The 10,000-nt window shown below is 53.6% G+C and overlaps 1 protein-coding gene across 1 annotated transcript in view; it reads left to right on the top strand.

The window, feature by feature from the left end:
* The window catches only part of LOC140453885 (dedicator of cytokinesis protein 1-like), a 35,209-nt gene that overhangs the window by 18,095 nt on the left and 7,114 nt on the right, over positions 1-10,000 (top strand). Inside the window, exons 2-5 of the mRNA XM_072548743.1 lie at positions 5,613-5,699; positions 7,418-7,458; positions 8,822-8,877; positions 9,542-9,641. Coding sequence (XP_072404844.1) covers positions 9,573-9,641 — 69 coding nt within the window. The 5' untranslated portion in view covers positions 5,613-5,699; positions 7,418-7,458; positions 8,822-8,877; positions 9,542-9,572. The remainder of the gene's footprint in view (positions 1-5,612; positions 5,700-7,417; positions 7,459-8,821; positions 8,878-9,541; positions 9,642-10,000) is intronic.

Genomic DNA, 10,000 nt, shown 5'->3' with positions numbered 1-10,000 from the left:
ACAACTCACATTCTCACACACAGGCACAAACACTTTGATACACGCACACACACAATCTGATACAGTCACATACACACAGACATACACACTCTGTCACGCACTCACGCAGACACACACGCACACTCTGATACACACTCACATACACATGAACACAGATAGATACACACAGTCTCTCTCACACACACACAGACACACACAACTCACACGGTCACATGCACATACGTACACAGACACCACATACACACTCACACACAACACACTCTCATGCACTCGCACACACACAGACACAGAACTCAGACACATACTCAAACGCTCAGACACACAGACACTCTGATGCACACGCGCACATACACACTCACACACACTCATTCTCACACACACACAGATACACACACACTCCCCTCCCTCTCTTTCTGGTATGATTGACATTTCAAAACCTGTTTTCATTTTGTCGCTAAAATATTGCCGTTTGCCAATATTCACTGGAGTGTGGAAACGCCCACCCTACCACCCGTCGAATACTTTCGAATTGCCTCGATCAGGACTGGATTGCAAGAGTGCCAAGTCGCACCCGACAGGGGTGGGTGGGGTGGGGGCAGGCAGAAAGACAAGATGGTGGGTGGGGGGGGGGGGGGGGCGCCTCGTGCTCCCACGCACCACGTTTGCGACCGCGGGCGGGTGTCTGTGGTTTCAGCCGGGGCCTGGCATTTGTGTAGCTGCCCAAAGCGTTGGCGTTGGTGTCGCTGTGACGTGGTGCCCCTCACCGGACCCACTGCTGTTTTCCCCACGATGAACAGCCCTGCAATAATGAACACGCCTCACCCCACTTCGCTGTCCAATAACGGAGCCGGAGGTGAAGGGGTCAGTAGGAGTGGCCATTTTCGCCAGCGATGGGCCAGAGACTTCCTCCGCCTCTTCCTGACCCCCTGGTTAGCTTTTAACCTGACACCAACCAGAACGTTGGCTGAAAAGTCGGATGTTTCGAAACACCTCCTGGAAACGCGGAACTTTCTTTCCCATTTCTATTTAAAAAGTGGACTGAAATGGGAAGGTTTTCCAAAAATAACACAACGAGCATTGGCTTAAGACAATTGTTACCTTATTTTGAAAGCGAGTCCTTGACCCTCATTGCAAGCATTGTTTGCACAGCTGCCTGTTTGACCAAGAATGGGTGGGTAGTGTGCAGACGAACTGGAGCTACGGGGCTAGGTGCTTTCCCTGGTGAGATTGGTCTGCGTCTTAGCGACCACTCACCCACGGTATGGGTCTTCAAGCTGAATGACTCAGTGTCGGAAGTGAGGTACTCATCACCCCTCAACTGAGTGTCTCTGTTCTCTGCAGTAAAAAAAAACACACTTTCAGCTTGAAGAAGGCCTGCTGGTCTCTCCTTCTGTTGCGAGGAGCTGTGATTTTCAGCCGATAAGTCAGAGGCCAGTTCCTAAGCGATCAGGCCACCTTGACGCTCTGGCTGACCTGAGAAAGAATGTCAAGAAGGACGAGGAACCACCGAGATGCTTTCCCAGTCTTCCCCTCCATCCACAGCACCCGCTTATCTCTTCTCTCGAGCTGAAGAGAGCTCATGGCTGTTTATTTGATGTCTTGCACCCGAGAGTGAAATCAGTAGACATCTTGAATACCGATGCATTCTCTCTCTCTCTTTCTCTCTATTTCTCTCTCTCCACCTCTCTCTGCCTGCTGCTGGGAAGCTATTGAAATACAGGTATACCCCTCCCCCGCTGTTTGAAAGTTCACTTTTACCAAGGACCTACATTGGTACCTGGCTTCGCAAACCAAAAGAAATCCAAAGAGGATTTTCGCTTCTACGAGAAAAGGTGCAATTTTTCCCAGATAAATCAATGCTTCTTCACTTTACGCCATTTTGGCTTACGAAAGGTTTCATGGGAACGTTCTACCCTCGGATAACAGGGGTGGGGGGAACCTGTATGGTTCAGTGGTGTATTCCAGAGTCTGGCTTCCCTGTCGATCCAAGCTGAAAACCTGCAGATGAAACTTTCCTGTCCGCCATTTATTGTAGAGATGCAAACTGGGGTGGCACAGTGGTTAGCACTGCTGCCTCACAGCACCAGGGACCCGGGTTCAATTCCCACCTCAGGCGACTGTCTGTGTGGAGTTTGTACATTCTGCCCGTGTTTGCGTGGGTTTCCTCCGGGTGCTCCGGTTTCCTCCCACAATCCAAAGGGGTGCAGATCAGGTAAATTGGCCGTGCTCATAGTGTTAGGTGCATTAGTCAGAGGGGAAATGGGTCTGGGTGGGTAACTCCTTGGAGGGCCGGTGTGGACCTGTTGGGCCGAAGGGCCTGTTTCCACACTGTAGGGAATCTAATCTAATCTAAATCCTAATCAAGTTCAGTCAATTCCCAGAAATACCTTTGAGCCAGACATTGAGTGACTTGAAGTTGGCGTGCTGTGTGGTCAGGTGACCCCTGCAGCCATCTTTGCGCCATTATCCAACCTTTCTCAGAGACCATTTTATGCCGGGAATGTCTTTGGTGTTAAAATCCGATGATGGAAGTTTGCGGATTGGTAGTCCGTTGCTGATCTCTGACGCGTACGATTTCAATAATATCACCCCCTTCAGTGGAAGGCAACCCCATTTGGGGTTGTTTCCATTACACCCCTTGCCCATCCCCCCCCCCCCCCCCCACCCCCACCCCGAAGCCCTCCCCTCAGACACACAGCCGTTCCTTCAGTGTCACCGGGTCAGAATCCTGGGACTCCCTCCCTTAGGCCACTGTGTGGGGGGTCCCCTACATCACACGGGGTTCAAAATGGCGGTTCATCCCCGCCTTCTCAATGTGGCGATGGGGGGGGGGGGTAACAGGTCAACAAAGGCTGGGCCCATCATGAGGGATCTGCAGCAGCGAGCGTGGGTTCAGACAGAACATTCCGGTCTCCCTCGCAAGCATCAGGCAAGGCAGTTCTTGTGCTTTCCTGATGACTCGGCAGTTTCCCCCTTTCTTTTTCCGAAAGACAATCAGATTCTTGTTCCGTCTCCAAGCCAAGAAAGCAGGCCTTTGTTGCGTTTCCAGCCCTGGCCTTCTCTCAGTAACGTTTTGTTCCGACAGCGGACGCTGACGGGGAGGGATGGTTGGCTCTGACCTCATCTGGATCCGTTCCATATCTCCCGAAGCAGAGAAACAGCCATTTTTCTTTCAGAGTGGAGAGAGAGAGAGAGAGAGAGAGAGAGAGAGAGAGAGAGAGAGAGAGAGTCGGACAGGGAGGTCAGAGTGTGGAGAGGGACCCCTTCCCTCCTGCGGGCTTGCTTTTGTTTCTATGGTGACAAGGATGCAAGATCCAGGAGTAGGCCCCACTTCGAGCCTGCCCTGCCGGGACCATGGCTGGTCTTTCTCATGGACTCGGCTCCCGCCCTCTTCCCCCCTTCACTGTTCCAAAAATGATCGATCCCGGCGTTAAAACCATTCCCTTGAGGAAGCCTCAACCACTTCACCGATTCCCAACCCTCTGGGTGAAGAGGTTCCTCCTCAATCTGCTCCCTCCCTCCCTCATTTGGAGGCTACACCCTCTTGTCCTATTTTCGCCGGCCAGTGGAAACATCCTCTCTACCTCCATCCTATCTATTCCCTTCACGATTTTGTATGTTTCTATAAGAGGCCCCCTCGTTCTTCGAGTATTGTCCCAGTCTGCTCCGTCTCTCCTCATAAACCGGACCCCTCAACTCTGGAATCAACCTCCTCCGCACCTCCCTCCAGTCCCCGTCCGTCCTGTCTCAAGTGAGGAGGCCAGGAGGAGGGGGAATGAACGGCTTGTCTTATGATAAGTGGGTGAGGATTCTGGGTCGGTGGAGTTGAGAAGGGCGAAGGGGGATCCAGTCAAGACTGACAACACCGAGAGCCCTGGAGAGCGTGGATGTGGGGAAGATATTCCCAGGAAGAGGAGACACCAGCACCCAAGAGCACAGCCTCAGAGCGAAGGGACTGAGATGGGGAGGAATTTTTTTTTATTCAGAGTCAGAGAGATGTAGGGCACGGAAACAGACCCTTCGGTCCAACCCGTCCATGCCGACCCAGATATCCCAACCCAACCCAGTCCCACCTGCCAGCACCTGGCCCATATCCCCCCAAACCCTTCCTATTCATATACCCATCCAAATGCCTCTTAAATGTTGCAATTGTACCAACCTCCACCACATCCTCTGGCAGCTCATTCCATACACGTACCACCCTCTGTGTGAAAAGGTTGCCCCTTAGGTCTCTTTTATATCTTTCCCCTCTCACCCTAAACCTATGCCCCTCTAGTTCTGGACTCCCCCACCCCAGGGGGAAAAGACCTTGTCTATTTACCCTATCCATGCCCCCTCATAATTTTATAAACCTCTCTAAGGTCACCCCTCAGCCTCCGACGCTCCAGGGAAAACAGCCCCAGCCTGTTCAGCCTCTCCCTGTAGCTCAAACCCTCCAACATCCTTGTCAATTTTTTCTGAACCCTTTCAAGTTTCACAACATCTTTCTGACAGAGGGATTGCAGAGTAGGTGGGGAGCAGAGGGATACAGATCCTCAGGAATTGGGCCACAGGTTTAGACAGGGGATTTGGACCAGCTCAGGCTTGGAGGGCCGAAGGGCCTGTTCCTGGGCTGTAAATTCTCTTTGTTCTGACAGGGGCTGGCGAATCTGTGTGTGTGTGTGAGAGTGTGTGTGTGTGTGTGAGAGAGAGAGTGTGTGGATGTGAGAGAGTGTGTGAGAGAGTGTGTGTGTGTGTGAGTGTGAGAGAGAGAGTGTGTGGATGTGTGAGGGTGTGTGTATGTGTGAGAGTGTGTGTATGTGTGAGAGAGAGAGTGTGTGTGTGAGAGAGAGAGTGTGTGTGAGTGTGAGAGAGTGTGTGAGTGTGAGTGTGTGAGAGAGTGTGTGAGTGTGAGAGAGTGTGTGAGAGAGAGAGAGTGTGTGTGTGAGTGAGAGAGAGAGAGAGAGAGAGTGAGAGTGTGTGTGTGTGTGCGCGCGTATGTGTGTGAGAGTGTGTGAGTGAGTGTGACTGAATGTGAATGTGTGTGTGAGAGTGTTTGTGTGAGTGTGTGTATGTGTGAGCGTGTGTGTGTGGGGTCCCCTTATGTGAGGATGGAAGGAGGGCAGCGATGGCTTTCCCAGACGGATTCCTGGGACCGATGGATGGAGAGAGACGGGATCGGGTTCGGATCATAATCACCGGGAGGTTGGAACAATGGGGGAGGGGGGGGAGATCTTATAGAAACCTGTCGAGCTCTAGCAGGGAGCAGACAGGGTAAAGGATGTTCCTGATGACCCGGGGGGGGGGGGGGGGGAAGAGTCATCAACCAGGGGCTCATGGTGTCAGGACAGGACTGGGACAGGGAGAGCCTGTCTTCACCCAGAGAGTGAGGGGGTGGGGGGAGAGCCTGTGGAACTCTCTGACACAGAAAACGGTTGAACGTTTCCATGAAGGAGTTGGATGTGATTCTTGGGACTAAACGTGGGAAGCAAGGGGCTGCGTCAGGTGGTCAGCCCGTGATCGTGCCGAATGGCGGAGCAGGCTAGAAGGGCCGAATGGCCTCCGGCTGTCGTCGTGTTGTGCGTTTTGTCGGGTTCTGGAATTAATGCTCTTCCCGTTTCACTCCCCACCAGCCATCTACAACTATGACGCTGCGCAGGAACCCTCCGAACTGTCGCTGCAAGTGGGGGACACGGTCCAGATCCTCGAAACCCACGAAGGTATGTTCTCTGCTGGCCCTCACCCCTCCTGCCCCACCTTCTCACCTTCCCCCCCCCCGCCCACTTCCTGTACTCCATCCCCCACCAGATTGCCAGACTCCAACCTCACTGGGGTGCGGGGTGCATATAAGAATGGTGCAGAACATTCAGAAATAAAAACTTCAGCTCTTTTACCCTCGGTGGTCACGCCACACGAAGGTCAGGCCATGACCATCTCCAATGAGAGAGAGAATCTAACCATCACCCCCTTGACGTTCAATGGTGTTACCATCACTGAATCCCCCCCACTGTCAACATCCTGGGGGTTACCATTGACCAGAAACTGATCTGGACCAGCCCCATATAAACACAGCGGCTACAAGAGCAGCTCAGAGGCTGGGAATCCTGCAGTGAGTAAATCCTTTCCTATTCATATACCCATCCAGATGCCTCTTAAATGTTGTAATTGTACCAGCCTCCACCACTTCCTCTGGCAGCTCATTCCATACACGTACCACCCTCTGGGTGAAAAAGTTGCCCCTTAGGTCTCTTTTATATCTTTCCCCCTCTCACCCTAAACCTATGCCCCTCTAGTTCTAGACTCCCCGACCCCAGGGGAAAAGACCTTGTCTATTTACCCTGTCCATGTCCCCTCAATTTTATAAACCTCTATAAGGTCACCCCTCAGCCTCCGACGCTCCAGGGAAAACAGCCCCAGTCTGTTCAGCCTCTCCTTGTAGCTCAAACCCTCCAACATCCTTGTAAATCTTTTCTGGACCCTTTCCAGTTTCACAACATCTTTCCGATAGGAAGGAGACCAGAATTGCACGCAATATTCCAACAGTGGCCTAACCAATGTCCTGTCCAGCCGCAACATGACCTCCCAACTCCTGTACTCAATACTCTGACCAATAAAGGAAAGCATACCAAACGCCTTCTTCACTATCCTATCTACCTGCGACTCCACTTTCAAGGAGCTATGAACCTGCACTCCAAGGTCTCTTTGTTCAGCAACACTCCCCAGGACCTTTCCATTAAGTGTATAAGTCCTGCTAAGATTTGCTTTCCCAAAATGCAACACCTCGCATTTGTCTAAATTAAACTCCATCTGCCACTCCTCAGCCCATTGGCCCATCTGACCGAGATCTCATTGCACTCTGAGGTAATCTTCTTCGCTGTCCACTACACCATCAATTTCAACCTCATGTTGCAGACCATAGGGTATTGATGAGTTTGTACAGATGTGCAAATGGTCATGGGAGGGAGGGTTGATAAGGGTGACCCCATAGATGTCGTGTATGGAGACTCTCCAAAAAACAAAATCCTCCTTCATAAGCGACTGGAGTTAAACCTCCAACAAATTCGGTGGCGCAGGGGGTGCTGTTGTGAAATGGGTCAAAGGGCAAGAAAAGCACAGGCAGTAATGGGCAGCGATATGGCGCCAGGGCACATTGCCTTTGCTGCATGTTCCCTGTTTCAGTGCACAGCTCCTGGCACGATTCCATACCCAGCGCCAGCCTCTGCACCATCGCCAGGCCCACCCTGGCCATCTCCCGTCGCGAGGGGACAGTCCTGCCTTTAAGAGCGGGCATCAGCATATGGCGCTGGGGATGGTGCTCAGGAGGTGGGCATGATTCCCCACCCGCCCACCTCCCAGTGGATCAGCATCCGTCCCCACCATCTTTCAGAACACACCGTTCGGCACTCACCTCAATCTCTCTCTCTCTCTCCTTCCACAGGCTGGTATAGAGGCTACAGCCTTCGCAATAAATCCAAGAAGGTACTGTGATTTTCTGTTTACGTGAATTGAATTTTGGTCACATCTACCGAAAAGTTTTTGTCTTGTGAGCAATACAGGCAGGTCACAGAGTTAAGGAGCATAGATGAGTAAATAATAGGTAAACAGCAGCAAAAACACAGGTCCAGGTGAATGTTCAGAGTTTGCGAGCCCATTCAGTGTTCTACCAACAGTAGGGTAGAAACTGTTCCTAAACCAGCTGGTGTGTGTGTGTGTGTGTGTGTGTTCAGGCTTCTGTAGCTTCTCCCCCCGATGGTAGAGGTTGGAGAAAAACATCGCCAGGGTGGGATGGAGCTTTGAGAATGCTGGCGGCCTTTTCCCTGACCGCGGGCCTGGTAGATGGATTCTATCGATGGGAGGTTGGCCTTTGTGATTGTCCGGGCCGAGTTCACCCCCTCTCTCTGTAACCGTCTCCGATCTGGAATGGGTACACAGTTGCCGTACCAGGTCGCGATACATCCAGACAGAACGCACCTGTAAAAGTTGGCGAGGGTATTCACCAAATTTCCTCATCTGCCTGAGGGAGAAGAGACATTGTTGGGCCTGTGGAACCAGTGCGTCCACATGAAGAGTCCAAGAAAGCTTGTTGTGGATGACCCACTCCCAGGAGCTTGACCCTCTCCACCTGTTCCACCTCTGTGCTGTTAATGTGTAGGGGGGGGGGGGGGGGGGGGATGAGTAACATCCCGCTGGGCGTCAATCGAGTTCCTTGGTTTTGCCGACATTGAGAGATCGGTTGTTCTCAGCCAGGCCTTCCATCTCCCGTCTGTTTCATCGCCATCTGAGATTCGACCGACTGTGGTGGTGTCGTCAGCGAATGTGGGAAGGGTATTTGGCGCAAAAATCCCTCTTTACGGTAACACCCTCTGACTCCTTTCAGACGGTCTAGTGGTTTCCTGCCTCTGTGGCGATCAAACCGGCTCTTTCCTTGGGAAGAAATCTCAAATCCAGGACGTTTGTGCGGGAGACGTCTCCTCACGGTAGTCTCCTAGCCCCAACCATCGAATCCCCACAGTGTGGAAGCAGGCCCTTCGGCCTAATAAATTCACACCGAAGAATAACTCAGCCCCATATAAACACAGCAGCTGCAAGAGCAGCTCAGAGGCTGGGAATCCTGCAGCGAGTAACTCCCCTCCTGACTCCCCCCCCAAAGCCTGTCCCCACCATCGACAAGGCCCAAGTCAGGAGGGGGTGAGGGAATACTCCCCACTTGCCCTGGAGGAGGGGGGGGAGGGGGGAGGCAGGAGAACCATTGAGCTGGGGCAGTTCTTCAGAGGACGGACAAGATTCTAAACCGATTAATTGGCGTGTTCTTTCTTTTGCCCCGTCTCCCGGCAATTTGCAGGGCATTTTCCCCGCCACCTACATTCACTTGAAAGAGACGAAGGTGGACGGAGCGAGGTGAGGATAACATTTCTGTGCCCTGGGCCCGCGCTGTGCCACTCCCAATCTCCACAGCCTCCCCTGTCTCTCGCCCCCTCGGGTTCTAGGGAGGCGTGAATTCGCCGGCCTCTGCGTCCAATTTGCCTCGGGCACCCGCCCGCGCTGGTGTTCCGCTGCCACCCTGGCAGTACACTCCTCCAGCGAACTCCACCCCCCCCACAATCCCTGGTTCCCCCAGCCGCACCCCCCCCCCCACCCACCCCCGTCATACACCCTTTCAGCCCTCCATCATGGCACCCTGTGCCTGAGTGACTTGTGGCTTCCAAACAGCCCCTGGGCGCAACCGGCGTTTCGCTCGCGACTTGGCGTTCCCACCTGGCGCACGTGAGGCGAAAACTTCAGACCCCCCCACCTCCACCGCGATTATTTGAACCCACCCCCCCCACCGGCTCACCCTTACGGCCAGATTCATCACGCGCCTCATCTGCCAACCCCCCCCCCCCACCACCACCACCACCCGACAAATTATTTGCCACTTGAGTGCCCACTCTGTCTGAGAAACGGGCACTTCCTGTGCCATCGACACGAGGTGACGGGCGGGAGGAGGGTTTTGGCGCAAGTGCGTTTGGCGCGACAGGTCTTGGTGCCCGTCGGCAGCTGCTAACCTGGCGCTTCTGTCCAGGCGACAGGAGGGGACGGTCATCGCTGGAGAGATGCCCCTGGTCCAGGAGCTCACTACCACCCTGCGGGAGTGGGGGGTCATCTGGCACCAGCTGTACCTGGTAAGAATTGGCGGGGCTGGGGGATGGGGAGGGGAGGGTGGAGGGAGAGCGATCCAGCACGGCCGCGTGCTCCGCGGTGGGCGACGTTACAGAGGGATGGCACCCAGAGGTAGGCCAATTGTTGGTTGAATCCCCCATGGGGCAATGGGGTGGAGGTTTGGTCACCCCGGGCAATGTTGCTGGGATTTCACCCACGTGTGTGACACCCACCCACGCTCCAGGAGCTGTTCTCACTCTCACTCTCTCTCTGTCTCTCTCTCTGTCTCCATCTATCTCTTACTCTGCCTCTTTCACTGTGTCTCTCACTCTCTCTGCTCTCTCTCTCTCTCCCCTGTCTCTCTCTCCTGTCTCTCTCACTC

This window comes from Chiloscyllium punctatum, chromosome 28 (genome assembly GCF_047496795.1).
Source record: "Chiloscyllium punctatum isolate Juve2018m chromosome 28, sChiPun1.3, whole genome shotgun sequence".
Lineage (NCBI taxonomy): Eukaryota > Metazoa > Chordata > Chondrichthyes > Orectolobiformes > Hemiscylliidae > Chiloscyllium > Chiloscyllium punctatum.
Note: the sequence above shows the minus strand (reverse complement) of the source record. Positions and strands in the feature narration are given on the sequence as shown.